The sequence below is a fragment of the Euprymna scolopes genome, chromosome 32 (assembly GCF_053919585.1).
Source record: "Euprymna scolopes isolate OS-2025 chromosome 32, ASM5391958v1, whole genome shotgun sequence".
NCBI lineage: Eukaryota > Metazoa > Mollusca > Cephalopoda > Sepiida > Sepiolidae > Euprymna > Euprymna scolopes.
This window is the reverse complement of record NC_136513.1, coordinates 85,317,747-85,339,704: the sequence shown is the minus strand read 5'-3', so window position 1 is coordinate 85,339,704 and position 21,958 is coordinate 85,317,747. Positions and strand designations below refer to the sequence as shown.

The window sequence follows — 21,958 nt, the reverse complement described above, 5'->3', positions numbered from 1 at the left end:
TCTATTCAACCCATTGTTGGGACCTGAACAGGTACTACCACTCCAGGTCAGAGTGGACCTGGAGCAATGGCAATTAAAGGGTGGCTCCACACTCTAGAGCCTGCAAGCTGGGGGTCTCACCATTGGATATAGTTTAAGGTCATATCCAGGACTCCAGAGGCCGCATAATTATATATATATATATATATATATATATATATACACACACACACACACATAGCATATGCTGTATTTTCGTGGACATCGGCAATATTACATACCTAATGTACTTCAAGTCAGATCTTATTTGTGGGTAAATTTTTAAAATTACATTGCTGAAAGAGAATAGAATAAGCATTCCAATGATAATTTATTTTTATTTTATGCGTTCAATGTTTTTATGCTCCAAGTTAAAAATGAAAGAAAAACAAAAAAAAAAACGGTAAAAAATAAAAAAAAACGGTAAAAAAATAAAAAAAAACGGTAAAAAATAAAAAAAAAACGGTAAAAAATAAAAAAAAACGGTAAAAAATAAAAAAAAACGGTAAAAAATAAAAAAAACGGTAAAAAATAAAAAAAAAACGGTAAAAAATAAAAAAAAAACGGTAAAAAATAAAAAAAAAACGGTAAAAAATAAAAAAAAACGGTAAAAAATAAAAAAAAACGGTAAAAAATTAAAAAAAAACGGTAAAAAATAAAAAAAAAACGGTAAAAAATAAACGGTAAAAAATAAAACAACGGTAAAAAATAAAACAACGGTAAAAAATAAAACAACGGTAAAAAATAAAACAACGGTAAAAAATAAAACAACGGTAAAAAATAAAACAACGGTAAAAAATAAAACGGTAAAAAATAAAACGGCAAAAAATAAAACGGCAAAAAATAAAACGGCAAAAAATAAAACGGCAAAAAATAAAACGGCAAAAAATAAAACAACGGCAAAAAATAAAACAACGGTAAAAAATAAAACAACGGTAAAAAATAAAACAACGGCAAAAAATAAAACGGTAAAAAATAAAACGGTAAAAAATAAAACGGTAAAAAATAAAACGGTAAAAAATAAAACGGTAAAAAATAAAACAACGGCAAAAAATAAAACGGTAAAAAATAAAACGGTAAAAAATAAAACGGTAAAAAATAAAACGGTAAAAAATAAAACGGTAAAAAATAAAACGGTAAAAAATAAAACGGTAAAAAATAAAACGGTAAAAAATAAAACGGTAAAAAATTAAAAAACGGTAAAAAATAAAACAACGGTAAAAAATAAAACGGCAAAAAATAAAACGGCAAAAAATAAAACGGCAAAAAATAAAACGGCAAAAAATAAAACGGCAAAAAATAAAACGGCAAAAAATAAAACGGCAAAAAATAAAACAACGGCAAAAAATAAAACAACGGCAAAAAATAAAACAACGGCAAAAAATAAAACAACGGCAAAAAATAAAACAACGGCAAAAAATAAAACAACGGCAAAAAATAAAACAACGGCAAAAAATAAAACGGTAAAAAATAAAACGGTAAAAAATAAAACGGTAAAAAATAAAACGGTAAAAAATAAAACGGTAAAAAATAAAACGGTAAAAAATTAAAAAACGGTAAAAAAATAATAAAACGGTAAAAAATAAAAAAAACGGTAAAAAATAAAAAAACGGTAAAAAATAAAAAAAACGGTAAAAAATAAAAAAACGGTAAAAAATAAAAAAACGGTAAAAAAATAAAAACGGTAAAAAAATAAAAAAATTAAAAAACGGTAAAAAATTAAAAAAACGGTAAAAAATTAAAAAACGGTAAAAAAATTTAAAAACGGTAAAAAATTTAAAAACGGTAAAAAATTTAAAAACGGTAAAAAATTTAAAAACGGTAAAAAATTAAAAAAAAAAACGGTAAAAAATTTTTAAAAAAACGGTAAAAAATTTTTAAAAAAAACGGTAAAAAATAAAAAAAAAAAAAACGGTAAAAAATAAAAATAAAAAACGGTAAAAAATAAAAACTTTTCAATGTTTACATTTCATACGTTATGTCTGGATGCGCGGGGTCAAATTTGATTAGATATGGCTGAAATTTTACAGGCTATAAAAGCATAGAAGTACAACTCTACTGGACTTTGATTTATATTTTTACAACCACAGGAAGCAAAGTTACAACCAAGCAAAGTTGACGAAGAATATTTTTAAATTGATAAGAAATTGGTATATATTATCCATTTTCATATAGATAATAGTTTCAGAATTATTTTCATGTATAATATGTAAATATTTAATAATTATTGTCCAGAAATTTCTTTAAAATGTTATCTTTTATAGAAATTAAAATCCACTTAACGGGAAAACGGCTCACTATGCGCTAATGCGCTGAGCTGACTAAAGTATTCTCTTAAAAATAGAAAACTATTTTTTGCTTTCATTATATTAGACTAGTCATTTTTTTATTGAGTTTGTCAATAAAAAAAAATTCAGTTTTTCTAAACAATACCAAGCCAGAACTATTTTTTTTGTTTTTAACGCTTATAGTACAATGTACTAAAAGCATTAAAAAAAATAAAATGTACTAAGTACAGTTTATTTTTTAATGATTTTAGTACATTTTATTTTTTAATGATTTTTGTACATTTTAACAAAGAAAAAAAGATATCGTAAGACTTCAAAATACTATTTGAAAAAATAGCACAATAACGTAAGTGAATAAGCACCCAAATAAATATTACCAAAGGCAGGATAAGTTACTCTTCTACCTAGTTGGATAAGTTTTTAGTGTATTTATTTAATGTAAAAGGTTTGTTTATTTCGACAATTAGTGTCAAGCGTAACACAAGCACAAGAAAACTAACCATGTGATATCTCATGTCTTTGAAATCTCGACAAGGACTTAATATATAAAATACTGTTAGAAACCCAACCAATAAATGTCCTAGTGACATTTATTGGGTGGGTTTCTAATAGTATTTTGTATATATTTTTATTTTTAACTCCTTGTCAAGACCATTTTTTTTTTTTTTGAATCTAAAACAAAGCTGCTTTTTTTTTTAACTGAGGATATCTAAATAATTAGGCGCTTCAATAAAGAATTTCATTGTGATGCATTTTGGAAATTTTACCTCGTTTCCACCTTAACATTTTTCTTTAAAATAACATTTTAATGTTTTGGGTATGCTGAAAACGAATATTGCATATAAATTTCCTGCAAATAAGTAGATTTCCGGATATTAAGCAATGTCATTTATGGTATTGCTGGTGGCCATCTTAGTACGCGTGTTTGCACAGTTTCTCAGGGTTGCATTTGCGTACTAAGATGGCCACCAGTGATAACATAAATAACATTGCTTAATATCGAGAAAACTACTTATTTGCAGAAAATTTTAATGTGATATTCGTTTCCAACATATACAACCTATATAAGTTATTTTAAATGTTATGATGGAAACAAGGTAAAAAAAAAAAAAAAAAAATCATTGTTTTATTTCTTTGTTTAAATTTTCAGTAAAACAATAGAAATGACGAAAATTACCATCAACTCGTAAATATATAGTTGTTGCTTATCAGGATTCCTAGTACTTGGAAAGCTACATCAAGGATTCATGTAGAGTATGATTTATGGTTGCATCTCAGAAAATTGGGGTATATTTTGGGCCAGATAGAGAGGATTTACAAAATTAAAAATTGGACTGGTCCCAAAATGCATAAGTTTTGGCTGACTATGGGAATTTCCATCTTTTACAGAAATCCAAAATCTATATGAAAATTTTCAATTTATTTCTTAGATTAATTCATATCTACTCAATTTTTTCTTTCCTTTGAGGGGAGTAGTAAATACCGGCCATGAATGTTCTTTAGGCATTCAATGGCTACAGCCCAGATTAAGCTCTCCTTTTGTGGGGAGGCAGGTAAATACATACTCTCAACAAAGCTATATTTAAATACCACTATAATACTTAGTTTTGTTCATGAATAGACACCCACTGCATGATACAATGCACCAGTAAAAAAAAAAAAAACATTGAAATTTGTACATCTGAATTTATAATTCATGGTTTATGCTAAAGAGATGCGTCAAATTTGACTGCATAATCAGAAAGAGCACACAATTTTACATAAGAGTACCAAGTTTCATGAGAATAGCTTGAAAAATAAATAAATGGTGGCGAAATTACCAGATTTCTTAAAATGCTTAGGTTCGTAATTTAGCCCACTTTTCTAAAGAAAAATATCCACGGAAAAGCATAAATTTTGGCACTTCAATAGCTCTTTTCATACAAGTTGATAAAATAATTATCTAAAAAGGGGGGGGGTCAACTTATAATGCTAATATATATATTATATACACACACAGACAGTGTTGGGACAATTGGGGTATCAGAATCTAAAAATTATAATTTCCAATTCCAAACAGATTCTTTAAAATTTTAAAATAAAAAACGAAACAAGCACAGATTGTTTTTTTATTAGAAGTTGTTTCTTTACAACATAAGACTGAGAAGGGCCCCAAAATGGGTTATCTAATTTACAGGTTTAACACTGATTAACAGTTTAATTTATTTTATTTATTGGTCATTTATATAACTTGCCTATTGCATTGTAACCATTTTGCATCAATTCAAAATTGATGTATGCCCTCATCTGAGGGTAAGTAAGTTTTGTTTAATGGTACATCAACCCTATAGGTCATTTCATGCCATGAAATGTGAAGAAAGTATTCTTCATTGAGTCTTTAGGTGATAAATTGTTTTTAATTAAGATTTAGTATTTCTAAGTCTTTTTCCAGGTTTCTCCCCCCCTTTCAAATGTGTTCCAAAAGTTTAATTTTTCTTAGAAAATCTATTTTATAAGGTTTTCCAAATATTGCTTGAAGGTTTTGTTTTTTGAAATATTTCACACAAATATTTTCATATTTTTTGCCTTCCATTAATGTGTTTAATGGTTAGTGGATATTGACAGGTTCTACATTGGGGGATATCTTCTGCTTCCAGAAGGTATTCATGAGTTAGTCTTGAATAACCAATTCGAATTCTGGTAAATATAGTGTCTAATTTTCGTATTGGTATTATGGTCCTATCTTGTCCAACATTTGGTTGTATTTCTCTAAGTTTGTTGTTTAGTTGTTCGTTCCATAGTTTTTGCCATTTGGTATTTATATAGCAGTTTATTTTGTTGTTCCTATTTGTATGGTATTTTTATGTTTGATGGATTTTTTAAATTTTTTTTTTTTTTTTTTTTAACTTAAATCTTTCATTTACATTTAAAATACCCAAAACATGAGATTCTACTTTTTTTAGGCAATTATGTGCGAGCACACTGAAACGTCATTTTAGAATTTAGAATGGGGGTCCAGTTGTGTATATAAATGTAATGTAAACCGATCCCATTTCGGTACATAATAACCTTTTTGAGCAGTTAAGTAATTTTCACCACTAATTCTAAGGCCGATTAGGAAAATCATCACATGTAATTGCTAATTTTTTTTATACTGCCACCCGTAGTTAGGGTTAGTAGTAGGGAAGGACCGTGGTTTTTATGACTTAACAATATTATCTCTATATAAATAAAATGAACTCATTCCCCCCCCCCCCGTCTGATTTTGACATTAATAGGATTAAAAATCAAGATATTTCATGCAAATATAATATGCACAAACGGCAGAACAATATCTGAGGTGTGTTATAGGCTTATTATTTCTCAAATTCCTCAATAATCTTAGATTTCTATACTTTTTCTGCTGAGAAGTCACGGCCAAAATCGGTTAAGATCAATGGAAGTGGTAAAATATTTTCTCTCTAATAAATTCCTCCTCCCCCTGCCACCACTTAACACCGTTTGGGGATCGTTCACAAGGAACAGTTAAGAGAACACCGGTTTGGCTTCGTAGTTCTTTCATGTGAAGTTATTTAAAATCACTAAACTAAGCTGCAGTGCTCTGTGGCATAGTGGTTAGCGTGCTGGACAATTCACATTATATTTTCACGTTCACGCCGACCTACCGTAGTCGTTTTTTTTTTTTTTTTTCCTAAACAACTGGAATGGACTTTTCTTGGTGGCCGAACTGTTAACGTTGCAGATTTTTTTTTTTTTTTTTTTTTTTTTTTTTTTTTTCCACACTTTATTTTCCTACTTTTACTCATGACTCCAGGTTTGATCCTTCCTACTTACCTACCATAACATTTTTTTAAAACTCCCCCCCCCCCCGTCCCGGAAACAAACACTCGGGCAACGCCGGGTACCCCGCTAGTATATTAATATGATAGCGTGAGTGTTATTTATTTTGTGTGTCACGATTACATCCGAGTGACTTTGTTATGGATTCCCATTTCTTATGAAGAATTCTTGGTAAAATTATTTATAAGTTTTGGTTTCAGTTTAAATTAAAGCTGATGGCACTAAAGTCATCTATTTTTTTTTATAAATGATTTTACCAAGAATTCTTCATAAGTTTTGTTTTTGATTTCAAAAATAGCTGATGGAACTTCAGTGATCCATTTATTTTTATAATTTTATCAAGAATTATTCATAAATTTTGGTTTCATTTTCTATTATAGGAATTCTATGGAGGGAACTCGAGCTGATGCACCCAAATCATATGGATATATTTTTTTATTTTTGAAATCACAACCTTATAATATATAAAATCGATAGAACATAATATTCGAAATCTGCAAGAATTAAAATATATTTAAGCATACTTTACGGCCTGGTTATGCCAGGCGTCCCTGCTAGCTTAGATAAATTTTGCAATTTTAAGAGTTACAATAATATCAGAGCATCTCTATTTATGCCATGAATACCAACATCAATATATCACATACGAGTCCCCTGTGGAATTTCCACAGGTCTAGCTAGTTATTTGCATTTTTTTTTTTTTTTTTTTTTTTTACAGCAAAGCAACCCAATTCAATAACCTACTGAATTTATATAATTAAAATTAAACATTCATAGAATGAAGGCACATAATAGTTAACGAAGCCCAACACCCTCTCCATGTTAAAAATGGTTTTCTAAATAGTAATATTTAGAAATTATTACTTACCTTGTGATTTATAGCTCAGCTGTTTAGCCATGCAAGCCGTACTGTTACTATCATCTGAACAGGTGCCGTTTATATTCATTGAACGATTAAAATGAATTACCTATACGAATAAAAAACATGATTACAGAAACACGAAAGTTTAAAGATGGAAATACTTTGTCATTTCTACTTGAAATATAGATCTCGTTTACCTATATAAAAGCCAAAGTGTGTGTGTGTATGTATATATATATTTTTTGTGTATGTCCGTCAAAGGCTTTTTTTTCCAGAGGTGTGCTCGGTGAGGTCACTCATTCTTAAAACTATATGCTCCGTATATTATAATATCTTAGATTTACGAAACCAGCTTGAGTGTACCTTTCATTTCAGCGACTTTTACGTTATTTTCACGATTTTTTTCACTTGCCGTGTGTTTCTTTGGCTTTTCAATATAAAAAAGTGAAACTGAAAGAAAAGCCGGACTTCCTTGGCCCTGCGTGGGATTAGTGTAGTATCTGTTCCGACAGTATACAAAGCTTAATTTTTGCAAAAGTCTAAGAGCGATCACCCACTTGACCATCCTGTGTGTTAAGTTTAAGGGTTTTTTTTATTGTTTATACACATTTGAAAAAAAAAAAAAAAAAAAAAAAAAAAGGTCAGTGATTTATGCACATTTGAAAAAAAATGCTCAGTCATGTCACCAGATGTGTCGTCAGCTCTCTCCGCCATGTTATAATCCAGAGTGACAAAAAAATTAACAAACCACATGGCTGAACTGCTGATTCCAAAAATCAGTTAAATGAATCCAGTGCACGCAATGAGGCTTAGTTGTAACATTCCAAAAATCACATAAAGTCACTGGAATGCTAAGACTTATACTACCCTCAGGAATTCATGCTGTTCATGCTGAAGTAACAGTTACCTAATCCCAAACCGTGTTAATGTTTTTATGTATTAATTTACAAGACATGTATATTTATTTCACGTATATTTTTACGAGTGGGGTGGTGGATATTAAGTCAGTCCTGGAAATGGCAGAAACCGTTTACGAATTAACATTACTATATTTCATATATATTTGAAAGTGGGGTAAACATTACTATATTTCTGCTGTATTTTAAAGAGTGGGATAAGGGATATAATCAGTCAGTCCCGGAAATAGCAGAAACTATTTACAAATTAATATCACTATATTTCATGTATATTTTTTTTTAGAGTGGGGTGGGGGATATTAGGTTAGTCCCGGAAATGGCAGAAACCGTTTATGAGTGGACATTACTATAAAATGCAAGTTATTTAATTGGTGTGTTTTTAATTTAAGTAATTTATTTTTGTGTGTGTAATGAAATAAACAGCCATGACAATGTATCAACTTTTTATTTTAGTAAGGGGTAGGGCAACGATAATGTAAGTAAAATCATGAAAAATGGTTGTCGAAATTAGTAACATATCCAAGAATTACGAAAAATGAAATTTGAGTTATTTGATTGGTGTGTTTAATGAAATAAATAGCCCAGACAATAAATCAAAGTTATTATTTTAGTAAGGGGGGGGGGGGCATAATGTGGATTAAATCACAAAAAATGATTGTCAAAATTAGTAACATATCCAAGAATTATGAAAAATGATAAAGAGTTATTTGATTCGTGTTCGTAATGATATAACCAGCCTAGACAAATGTATCAAAATTATTTTAGTAAGAGGGGAAGGGGCAGAGATAATGTAATTTAAATCATTAAAAATTAAAATTAGTAACATAACCAGGAATTAGGAAAAATATTAAAATGTGACTTATTTGATTGGTGTGTTGATAATTAAATAGACAGCCCAGACAACGTATCAGTTATTTTGGTAAGGGAGGGGGGGGCGATAATCTGGGTCAAATTATGAAAAATGATTGTTGAAATTAGTAATGTATCCAAAAATTATGAAAATGCTAAAATGTAAGTTATTTGATTGGTGTGTTTGTACTTAAAAAGCCCAGACATGGTATCAAAGTTAATATCTTAGTAAGGGTAATGTGGGTTAAATCATGAAAAATGATTGTCCAGATTAGTAACATATCCAAGAATTATGAACAATGAAATGCGAGTTATTTCATTGGTGTGTTCCTAATGAAATAAACAGCCCAGACAATGTCTCGAAGTTATTTTTGGAACAGGGCGGCTATTGTGCGTGTTAAATCATGAAAAATAATTGTCGAAACTAGTAACATATCCAAGAATTATGAAAAATGATGAAATGTGATTTATTTGATTGGTGTTTTTGTAATGAAATAAACAGCCCAGACATTTTTTTTTTACACAAGGAAGTCACCACTTATCAAGACCCGAAGGCCACTTGGGGATAAGGGTTATTGCATGTACAGTAATCAATGGGATAATATCGTAGTAATCGCTAGTAATGGAGATTTGATAAAGTGTCTTACTTAAGGGGGCGGTTCATCAGGAATTTGTTTATGTTGGACTTGAAGACATCCAAGTTGTAGTCAGGTGGGAAACAGGCGAACGGAACAGAGTTCCATAGGCGTGCACTTCTAAGAAAGAAGCTTTGTTCATGGAATCTACGTTTTGATTTAGGCACAGATAAAGAGTGGGGAAAATTTTTGACAGTAGTTTCAGCTAGACAGGTGTTTATTGTGAAAGATTGGCATGGGGGGACCAGAGACTGGAGCTCAGATGAGCACTTGCCATGCAAGTAACGATAAAATAAAGACAGGCTCGCAGCGTCCCTTCTGTAGGAGAGAGGTTGCAGTGAAGAGAAAAGGGCATCCCCCACTAAACCATGAAGTCTATTTTGTACTCTGTCAAGGCAGGATAGGCTGTTTTTAGCAGCTCCTGCCCATATGTGGCAGCAGTACTCCATCCTTGGACATACTTGACTTATATAGATAGAGAATTGCATCAGCAGTGAGATATCTTCTGGAGTGGTAGAAGGTTCCCACCATTTTTCCAGCAACCTTGGCAAAAGACTTGATGTACGTGTTCCATTTCAGATCAGGAGTAAAGGTCAAACCCAGAAGTTTGTCAAAACATGGAGCCTCCCTTAAACGAGAGCCATCCATTTCAAATGATGCCAGAAGGGGATCAGAGCGTTGATGATGTAAAGATAGGAGCTTGGTTTTAGATGCATTAAAAGTAACCAGCCACCTCTTCCCCCACTGTACCATGCGCTCAAGATCAGAGGAGAGAGAATCAAAGAGAACCGTCATTTCCGGCCTTTGATGAGTTACCATAGATGGTAGTGTCATCAGCATAGATGTCAAATGATTTAAGAAAGGTTATGGTTAAGGAAGTAATATCTGTTTTGGGTTAAAAAAAAAAGTATGTGAAATTGTTTCATATACGTATTAAAATTACCCGTGTTGTATATTACCTGTTCTTTCAAAGGTAAAATTATTTCATATACATGCTGTAAATTACCTACTCTAGGTAAGATACAATTATTTCATACGTGTAATACCCATCCTAGGGTAAATAAAATATTTTTTGCTCGAAATAGCAAATGATACATAGACATTAAAACTTCCTCTCTTCTAAGAATAAATATATTCAAAATCAAATTACATTTTCTTATTATTTATACAGTCTCGAGCAATGCTGGGTAGCCCCGCTATACATATATATATATATAGCAGAATGTTTGTATGTGTGTGTGTTTGTATGTCTCGCAAAAACTTTCCACACAGGCCACGGATTTTTGCCAGATCGGTATCGTTTAAGCTCAAACCTTCTGACCACAAATATAAAAAAATATGCTGAAAACATTCATTCTTTCACCCTCAACCGGACGGTTTTCTGCAGGGAGGGTAGCAAAAAAAAAAAAAGTTCCTTCATGACAAGATAGCTTCTACGCATGCGTTAACACATGGAAAAGATGTCTCTTGCATTCGTTTAAATATAAAAACCGACCTACATTTGCCCACAAAGTCATTATCTTTAGATTGTAGGTTTAATCTGAGGTATCATACCTTTCCGATTTTTTAAAACTTTTAATATTGAAACACGGTTATTTATGCCGTGTTTTTTTTTGCTGTTTTTTTATATTTACAAAAAAAATCTTTTTTCCCCCCGAACATCTTCATTTTGTTTGGGTTTTTTTTTTTCCCCTCCTTTTTTTGGGTTTTGTTTTTCCGATTTTTTTTTTTTCAAGAAATATAAACAGGGTTATTACTTTGCTTAATCTGAACCCCCCCCCATACACACATCCAAACAGGTACCCCCACTAATATATATATATATATGGCAAAATTTATATACTCCTTAGATTATAATATCTACGATATGCGAATGGACGTCATATCTAAATTTACTTACATCAACTTAAAAAATTCCCTCTATTCAGTCCTTTAGGGCGTTTATTCATCTTTTTCAGATAAATAAAGCTAACCTAACCAGAGCATAGGTACAGCACCTGGCTTTTCATGCCGGGACGTCTTGAAACCAATTAGCTTTGATCAATGTCTGGGAAACCCTTCATATCAGATAATTGCTATTTATTTCGACGCTGCCAGAGTTCCCCTTTTTCAGGGGAACGACCTCGTGGGGAAGCAAATATGAGAAAGTGGAAAGCTTCCCTGGCCTCAGGCCAGGTTTAAAAGACCCTTTCATTTCTGCGTTGACTGCTATGATTCTCAACCACATTATCATTGAGTTGACAACTTTTTGATTGACAACGCTAAATTTGAACGCTTTTCAATTCCTGTGGCGTCATAGCGTAGCGGTAAGAGTTCAGGTTTTCTTTCACTTTCTTTTCCACCTCCGTGTCACAGGTTCGAGCCTTCCTGCCAACACTGTTTTTCCTCAACACACATCTCCAATTTTCACTTTGAAAAATCACTCGCAATGTAGAACCCTGTATATATATATTTGTTTTTAAATGACAAATTGGATAGCCTAAATTTATCTGGAGGAGAAAACTAAACCCAGTATCAAAAATATTTTTCTTCATGTATTGAGGAAAGTGATGTTTGATCAACACTGCTGGAGGAGCCATGATTTTATATACTGTTTTGTTTTTAAATCCCCCAAACTGTTTCATGGTAAACAACTGATCGCTTAAAGAACACAGGTACTATTGTTTGTCCATGTAAGGAAAACTATACAGAGATACAGGAGATTGACTGACAAAAAATGTTCCAATGAAGGTCTTTGTTTTTTTAAATATAGTTTTAAAGAGACTTCCAAAACATTCATATATATATATATATATATATATATATATATATATATATAATTATTTTTTTACTATAATAATTAAATACCTACAGACACTAGTGTTTCATCCTTTCGGGATTCTTCAGAGCAGGGTATCACGATTACTACCAGTCGAACGATTCGAACCCCGCGACACAAGACATCTCTGGCTCGATTAGCGGAGGCCGTATCCATTCGGCTACCATTAACCGTGTGAAATAGCATTGAATTTTAAACATTTTAATTTAAATGTTCATTACGTCAGACAGACAGTGATCAAATCGTTATACGATGATCTACGCATAAGAGCTAAATTGACCGACTTTTAATTCAACTGAAAGTGCTCAACGATAAGAAACGAATTTCTTAAAGGGGCTGTCATAATTATTTTTTTACTATAATAATTAAATACCTACAGACACTAGTGTTTCATCCTTTCGGGATTCTTCAGTGCAGGGTATCACGATTACTACCAGTCGAACGATTCGAACCCCGCGACACAAGACATCTCTGGCTCGATTAGCGGAGGCCGTATCCATTCGGCTACCATTAACCGTGTGAAATAGCGTTGAATTTTAAACATTTTAATTCAAATGTTCATTACGTCAGACAGACAGTGATCAAATCGTTATACGATATGAAAATTTATAGAATAACAGATTAGAAACTAAATGAAGAATATTGCCTTCTGAGCTGTTTTAAAATTAATAGATATATTTATTTCATGCTACATTTTTCCTCTTTTTACTATTTTTTTTCTTCGACTTCAATTTGAAACAAGAATTTTAAAAACATTTATATAAAATAACTATCTTATTCAGACATTGTTTGTTTTAATGGCAGCCATTTTAAAAGTGAAAAGAAAACGTTTCTGAATTTTTAGTCGTGTGCAAGCGACTATAAGTCACTCAGTCAGTCGGTCTGTCCGTAACACTTTTGTGCTTGGCCTTTTTGGTTAAGATCAAAGGTCTGTTAATAGATGCTGTTCTTAGCTTTTTAAGATTTTCTTGGCCTTTTGAGTCAATAAAAAATGTTTTAAAAACTGGGAGTTAAGTAGGATGTCCCCCAATATGAAAGGGTGAATGCGGTATTATGGTGAAAGAAGATACTAGCTGGGAGAAACTTTTGATTTTGTTTAATTCTGGAGTGACAAAGATGACCAACGACCCCCACAATACCCCCTTTTGAGTTGACCATGTGCCTAAGTTTTTTGTTCGTTGATTTTGACTATTTTTAACATGAATAAAAGATTTAATATCTCAAAGTGTAGTATCTGTTCTTACTACATGCTGTACTTATTGAGATATAAAGTGGGGGATCACTTTTCTGTATTAATTTAATGTAAAATGATCACCCACTTTACAACCAGTCAGTCTCAAAGACATTCAAGTCATTCTCCAGATCATTCAAGTTGTTTTTGAAGGGTTCCAGTTATTTTTTAAGCATTCAAGTCATTCTTAAGATCATTCAATTCATCCTTAAGTTCATTAAATTCATTCTAAGTCATTTACTTTTTATTTATTTAAGTCATTTCAGCCCATTTTCGGCCATTTTAGTTTATCTTTAAGAATTTCATATCAATCCTACATTCACACATTCATTCATTACACGAGAGCACACAACTAATGGCTATCGGCCTTGTTGAGATGAGGATTGGGTATTCAAATTATTTGGATTCATCAGACTATTCTCATCTGGAATGTGATTTTTTACGTTTCGGTCGATGTAACCTCTGACCTTCAGGTGTATCATGTCAAACTTGAGAATATTTGTGTTGGACTCGGAAATTTGGATGAAATTTCAAACGGAACACTATTTACTTCACGGGGGTAGCATGCCCTTATTCTGTCAGCCATTACTGGATAAAGGTCTTAATTCGCAATTGTATATTTCAGTCACCCACACTGAGGATTGAACCGTCAACCTTCAGGTGAATATCACTTTTACAATTGAGTTTTCCATGTACTCTAACCATTGCGCCATGTGGACAATTCTAGTATGTTAGTTTTTGTTTTACGGCATATCAACCCTTTTCAAGTTATTTAATGCCGAATCCAGTTATTTAAGAAATTTTAATAGAATATTTTTTTTTTCAAGTCGGTTTCTATTTAACCCATAGTTATGACCCTAACAGGTATTACCACTCCGGGTCAGAGTGGACCTGGGAGCAATAGCAATTTAAAGGGTGGCTCCACACTCCCCAAAGCCCGCAAGCTGGGGCCTCACCACTTTATATAGTTTAAGGTCATATCGAGGACTCAATTCTAGTACGAATTTTAGGAGCCTTACACCTTTCGCTAAAAATTTTGTAAATATCACTATGGCTAATTTTTATTACTATAATCTGGTATATTCTGCGATGTTTGCACTCTGTGTTTAAAGTTAAGATCCTTCAACTATAAAAAGTCAAAGAATCTTGTTGATAATTTCTTACCTGGGATTTGAAATAATATACAAAAGAAATGAATAACTTACGGAGAAATTTAAGTTACTGTCAGGAATATTTTCAAACTTCACTGTGGCCTACAAAAAATAGAAACAATTTAACGTTAACAAAAAATAAAAACAATTTAACGTTAACAAAAAATAAAAACAACTTAACGTTAACAAAAAATAAAAACAACTTAACGTTAACAAAAAATAAAAACAACTTAACGTTAACAAAAAATAAAAACAACTTAACGTTAACAAAAAATAAAAACAACTTAACGTTAACAAAAAATAAAAACAACGTTAACAAAAAATAAAAACAACGTTAACAAAAAATAAAAACAACGTTAACAAAAAATAAAAACAACTTAACCTTAACAAAAAATAGAAACAATTTAACCTTAACAAAAAATAGAAACAATTTAACCTTAACAAAAAATAGAAACAATTTAACCTTAACAAAAAATAGAAACAATTTAACCTTAACAAAAAATAGAAACAATTTAACCTTAACAAAAATTATGTGAAAGTTTTTGTCATTCATGCAGACTGCAGAACAAATAACATTATTTGCTGTTCTGTTAACAAGCTTGAAGAACAAGATATGTTATAATCAAGATAGCAATTGGTGCCTCCTTTATTATACAGATAAGTGATGTCATTCAGGGGAAGTCACTCTGAGTGGATTGTCAGTCAGATACATTTGTGTACCAATTCTAAACACATTAATCTAAACTTTCACCTACATCAGATTCAGTAACGCTAGCTTTAATAGACCGGTTGTAAAATATGCTTAAATATATTTTAATTTATGCAGATTCTGTATTTATTATTACAGAGGCAATTCTCTATTGATTAATATATTGTACCTAATATATATTAGTGATTTAAAAAATTAAACAATTTGGGTGCCATCAGCTAGAACCAAAACATTTAGTATACACTACCATGAATATCAAAACTTTACAAACTAATACGATTAAACGTATAGATGTATATTTGTGTATGCATAGAAGATACATGTTTATTCAACTTATGCCTGCCAAGTTACAATTTTGAAATTTTAGGAGCTATTTTTCTGGCTAAAAAAAATAAATTTATTTGTTGTCACTTTGGGTATGTCCCTGTTGTTCATGGTAATCCGGCAATGCATTTTGAGGGTGCTGGCAATGGTCCTGTAGTCATAACTTGGATCGGTAGAGAGCATGAGTTATACAGCAGCGCATCTCTGATCTCGCTCGTTGAACATTGTCACTTTCAGACATGACAGAAGGCTCCTATCGCTCTTGGGATTAGTACACAACTGGCCAACTAGTAGATGGTCTGCAACAAAATATAAAAACCAGTTTTCATCAAACGGAAATGGAATCATGTCATCTTTTCTAGCATGACAATGAATTTTTTTTTTTTTTTTTTACAAAGACACCACTTATCGAGGCCAGGAGACCACTCGAGGATAAGGGTTAATGAGTGCACAGTAGTCAAAGGGAACATATTGTAGTAATGTCCCTTAATCACTTTGAGGAGTGTAACTATTCAGCAGATAATTAACCTCTACAACTAACCCAGTAACACTAACTAACCACGCGGGGTCGCAGAAATCCTGGATTAGGACCCAGGCGCGGAGCAAACCCTCGGTGCTGACGGACCAGTAGATCTTCCCAGATCATCTGTCTAGGAGAAGGAAAACTCTGAAACTAAACCAAAGGGGAGGGAGGCCTCTTCAGTCTTGGATGACAACCTTCCTAGAGCTGGTGACTCAAACAAATTACCGGTTTGCAAACCTCTATTACCTGGCTTCCATACTCCTTTGCCTATTAGTCAGGCGCAGAGAGGATATCACAGTGATTCGACAGAAACACAGTGGTAGATCTTGTTTTTTGTCTAGGGTAATGAACGCTGTTTTCCCCACTCCAGACACATCCCACCCCACAAAACTGGGCACTTGGGAGTGCTTGAGTACCACATAGGCCTGTGCAATTAGATTGGGTTGACCTTCTGATAGGTTGAAGGTACCAGATTGACAGTTCCTGGCTGCTGTTTCCGATTGGTAGTACAGCAGCCCTAACTCTTTGGTAGCGCTTAGAGCGGCTGCTCCATGAACAGTTGTATAATATTGGGATGTTTGTAGTGCCATGTCGCGCATAGAAAAGGACCCTGCACTCATCCCCGATGGGCTTTCCCCGAGGCCACAATCCTAATTGAAGAAAGGTCAGCTGATGGTCTACTTGAGTTGCATGTGTAATACTCTGCATAACCTCCTGTTCAGCTCCTTACCTAAACTGAAACTCTTAAAAAAAAAAAATAAATAAAAAAAAAATATATGATGACAGTACAATCTAAAAATAAGCTTAAACCAGGCTTAAGGTCAAACAAATCCAACTTGCCTCCTCCCTTAAGGCTTGCATTCAGGAACATCCTTGGGCTTAGAACTAATTTAGCTGATGTAGAAGCATTTCTCCTAACAAATACCCTGGATATCTTAGCACTAAGTGAGACTAACCTACACTCCTCCATCCCCTTTAACTACTTTAACATGACTGGATATCTCTCACTGCCGTAAGGACTGACAGACATATGCACGGACTTGGAGTTTACATTTTTAATACTCTTCCCTTGACTAGAGAAACAAACGGACGATCAAGCCTTTATGTGCTTTAGACTTAACATGCAACACATCATTAGCTACTTTTACTTTCTCTACCGCTCTCCCTCCACCCAGAACTGCACCATAATAAACAAAGTCTCTGACAGCATAGACACAGCACTCCTCAACACTGCGCACAAGTACATGTATTTGGTGACTTTGATGTCCACCACAAAAACTGGTTGGGATTCTCTACTTACAGACACAGCGGGCAGCACAACACATAGCTTCTCTATATCTCACTCCCTATCACAAATGGTTATGTTTCCAACCAGTTTCCCGGATCAGCAAGAACACGCATCACTTCTAGATCTGTTTTTGACCACAGTTCCCGATGATTGTATAACGAATGCCTACAGCCCACTTGGGAACGCTGATCATGCAGTGATAATGGTTGAAAAATCGCCCTAAACTCTAGACCCAAAACTGAGGAGCCAGTGCTCAAAACAACGAGATATAAAAAGGCTGACTGGGAAGCCATCAAAGATCTTAGAGATGCCCCATAGGAAAATATTTTTCTCTTCCTGCTGAACATGCGCAAATGAGACCACTGAATGGTTCAAAACTGTAATTGACGCATATGTCCACATGCGGAAATTTTATAGCAAGCCCCACTCTCCCCAATGGTTTACTTCGACTTGCGCAACTGCCATTGCTCAAAGGCAGCATGCATACCGCAGATTTAACCGACATAAGTCCAGTTCAAACAGACAGAAGTACATAGAAGCTAGAAGTAATGTTAAGGAAGAAATAGCGACAGCCAAAAAAGAATTTACTGAAACCACTAAAAAACGCACCGAAGCACAGAAATTAGGAACTCGTGACTTCTGGAAAATCTACAACAGTGTAGTAAATGGGCAATCAACAATTCCCCCCACTAACCAACACTCACGAGGTTGTTTGCTCAGCAACCAACAAGGCTAACATACTTGCCAGTCGGTTTGCCTCAAACTCCACACTGGACTCTCTCAACCACCCCCTACCTGATTTTCCTATGCGGACAGACAGCACGCTAGACGATCTGAAAATCACCCCTGCTCAGGTGCATGCTATCATAAAAAACCTTGACACTTCAAAAGCATGTGGACCCGATCTCATCCCAGCTGTGCTATTAAAAATGTGCTCAGCCGAAGTAGCTTAAGTTCTCTCCAAACTCTACAACAAATACCTTAATGAAGCTTGCTTTCCGAGCTGTTGGATAACTGCTTCTGTGGTACCAGTATTCAAGAATTCTGACGAAAGAATGGACCCATTAAATTATCACCCCATTAGCCTCCCACTTTTTTTCAAAATATTTGAGACCTTAATTAACCATGCCCTAGTCCATCACCTTACAGATGCTAAACTTCTGATTGACCAACAATATGGATTTAGACAAGCCCGTTCCACAGCAGACATCCTAACTAATTTCCGAACATATATACCACTCACTGGACAAAGCCGGGGAGGGCAGAGCAGTAGCTCTAGATATATCTAAGACTTGACAGGGTATGGCATGAGGGTCTCCTCAGGAAAATTAGATCATACGGTATCACTGGTAGAATACATAACATAATTAAATCCTTAGATAAGAGAAAAATCCAGGTTGTCCTCGACGGTCGTACATCTAAATATGATATAAATGCGGGAGTGCCCCAAGGGTCTATCCTTGGACCTCTGTTCCTAATATTCATAAATGATCTGACAAAATTGCCTCAGATGGGTATATATGCTGATGACACCACACTCTAAAACAGGCACAACAGGAAAACAAATGAACACATATCTAAAGAATTGGCAGAAACACTAGAGGATGACCTCCAATCTGTAGTGGAATGGGGACATAAATGGATGGTCACATTCAATGCCGCCAAGACTAAACTAGTTTCCTTCAATAATTACAAGAAACCTTCTCTACCACCTATAGCAATGGCCAACCACACTTTATCTGAGAGTACATCTTTCAAACTCCTTGGCCTAACCGTTCACAGGAAATATGAGTGAACAATTACATTGAAAGCATTGCCAGGGCCACTGCAAAGAAGGTAGGCTCTCTCTACCATGCTAGAAAATTACTAACACCCGAAAGTATCCTGTACCTCTATAAGGCCACCATTCGCCCATGTATGGAGTATTGCTGTCACATTTGGGCTGGTGCATCTGCTACTAGTCTCTCGCTTCTAGACAAGGTTCAAAAGAGTCACGAATCTAATAGGCCCTGAACTGGCATCTAAGCTTCAGCCTCTGTCCCATCAATGAAATGTTGCATCCCTCTGCCTGTTCTACAAGTATTCTAATGGAGAATGCTCTGACGAACTGCAAGCACTTGTGCCCCCACGACGTAAACACCCTCGACAAACCAGACAGGCAGCTAAATCTCACCCCCACACAGATCCCTAGATGTAAAAGATCTTTCTACTCCAGTAGTTTCTTCCCCAGAACCGCTAGACTTTGGAATTCTATTCCAGGTCCCTGCTTCCAACTGTACTGATGTGCAGAAGTTCAAGTGTAACGTGAACAAACATCTTGCTGCCCAAATCCCCATATAGTACCCCAGTAGATGTTACCCCTGATAGTAGCCCCCTACACCAAAGTGGCAATGTGCCTTATTTGGGGTGAAAATGTGATTGAAAAACAAAATATCATTGGTAGTGGAAACTTGGTAAATTGGATTTCTTAAGATAGCTTCTCAAGAATTTGTTCACATTGGACTTGAAGAGAACCATATTATAGTCAGTTGGAAAGCAGGAAAACTGAACAGAAGTGTGAAGTTCGAAGAAAAAAGCTTTGTTTATGGAATCTATGTTTAGGTTTAGGCACAGATAAAGAATGGGGGGAATTATTGACATTGTTCTCAGTTTTTCGTGAAAGTCAGGCTGGTTGGTTGGTTGTTTTTGTTTTACGGCATATTAACCCTTTTCGGGTTATTTAATGCCGAATCCACAGATTTAAGAAAATTTTTTTTAATAGAATATATTTGTTGTTTTCACGTCGGTTTCTATTTAACCCATTGTTGGGACCCTAACAGATACTACCACTCCGGGTCAGAGTGGACCTGGGAGCAATGGTAATTAAAGGGTGGCTCCACACTCCCCAAAGCCCACAAGCTGGGGCCTCACCACTGGATATAGTTTAAGGTCATATCCAGGACCCCCATTGAGGGATTTTTACCCTTTGCAGGGGGGCAGTCGGCGTATTCTAATGCCCCACCGACAGGGCCATGAAAGTCAGGCAGAGAGGATCACAAATTGGAGCTCAAACAGGCACTTGCCATGAAAATAATGATAAAGCAGAGATAGGCTCGCAACGTCTCTATGGAAAAGAGGTCGCAGAGAAGAGAAAAGCATCCCCGACTATGAAATCTATTTTGAACTTTGCCAAGGCAGGATAAGCTGCTATTCACAGCTCCTTTCCAGATGTGGCAACAATACTCCATCCTCGGACGTTTTATGTTTTTATATTTTTCCATGTTTTACGTGTCAGTTTATAATGGATGAAAACATGAAGGAAAAGACAAAGTAATAAATATTGACCTACCTTTTTTACTGTAGTGCAACGCGACATATTTTGCTGCTGCATGCAGATTTTGTATCTGTCTATGCTATAATAATCCGGGGTTTTGATAAAATCGATGCTTAGATCATGCTCTTTTTGAGTGAAGACAAAAATCGGCAATATCCATTTTGACGCAATTTTCCCCGCATCATTTTCTGATAAAGTCAATGCAAAGAATCAGTTTTATTATCGTTTTTAATTTTCTTCTGAAATCTAACTACCTCATACCTCATTTATCAACTAATACTTGTTTGCACTGGAGGCATGAGCAAGTTGAATTTCAGAAAAAAAAAAAAAAAAAAAAAAATTTATGCACATAAATTCAATATCTAAAACAAATTCATACCATAATACTCGTTGGGCATTCCAGCCTTAGTCGTTTTTGGACAATGGAAAGTTATCTAAAAGAAAAAAGAAAAATCCTAAACTGTACCCGTCCTCACCCAACCTCGACAGAAAACACTGCCCCAACCTGTAGAGTTTAATGTAATAATCAAAGAAGAAAGCACCCGCGTGTGTGTATCGTGCGGTCATACAACTTATCTTCGGGTAGGATCTGAGAGAAAGAGAAATTAAAGATGGCAGCCATAGATTTATAAGGTGTAGTCTCATGGAATCTCACAAGATCTCATCTTCCATTGCACACGTATGCAAATGGATTGGGGTCAGTTTTCTAATAAAATGCCTGTTGGCAGACAATGGGGAGAACACGTGCTGGAAGTTGAGAGATAACGTTGACAGTGACAAATTCTACCTAACTTTTGCTTATTGTATTTGGTTTATTTTGTTTTGTTGTTTACCAGCCCACAACCTTAACAGAAAACAACCTAACCTTTCTATCACAAAATTTACGATGTGATGATAGTTGTTTTTAAAAAATTTCCCATTAATTTTTACTGTATTTTCTTCATGATAATAAAATCATTGATTTATTTAAAAATTTGGTTGTTATTTTAAAAACTTTCGTTTGGTATTTTCCAGCGGTTTATATAACTTGCTTAGAATATGTCAATGGTCTATATTTTTTTTTTTATGGAAATCGCTCCAGACAAATCATGAAGCCACTTGAAGTAAGGAGCTAAAAAAAGTACTATTCCAAGGTCAAAACCTTGTCAACAGTAAGGTGTTAAAATGGAATAGATTCTGATTCAGAAAGCAGCAATCCTTTCCACTTTGTCAG

At 34.0% G+C, this 21,958-nt stretch overlaps 1 protein-coding gene across 2 annotated transcripts in view; it reads right to left on the bottom strand.

The window, feature by feature from the left end:
- The window catches only part of LOC145256463 (uncharacterized), a 167,544-nt gene that overhangs the window by 7,702 nt on the left and 137,884 nt on the right, over window positions 1-21,958 (bottom strand). For both annotated transcript variants that reach the window (XM_080115394.1, XM_080115395.1), the window contains exons 6-8: window positions 20,761-20,933; window positions 14,643-14,690; window positions 6,994-7,093 (exon numbers count right to left, since the gene is read on the bottom strand). In XM_080115394.1, the coding sequence (XP_079971520.1) occupies window positions 6,994-7,093; window positions 14,643-14,690; window positions 20,761-20,933 (321 nt within the window). The remainder of the gene's footprint in view (window positions 1-6,993; window positions 7,094-14,642; window positions 14,691-20,760; window positions 20,934-21,958) is intronic.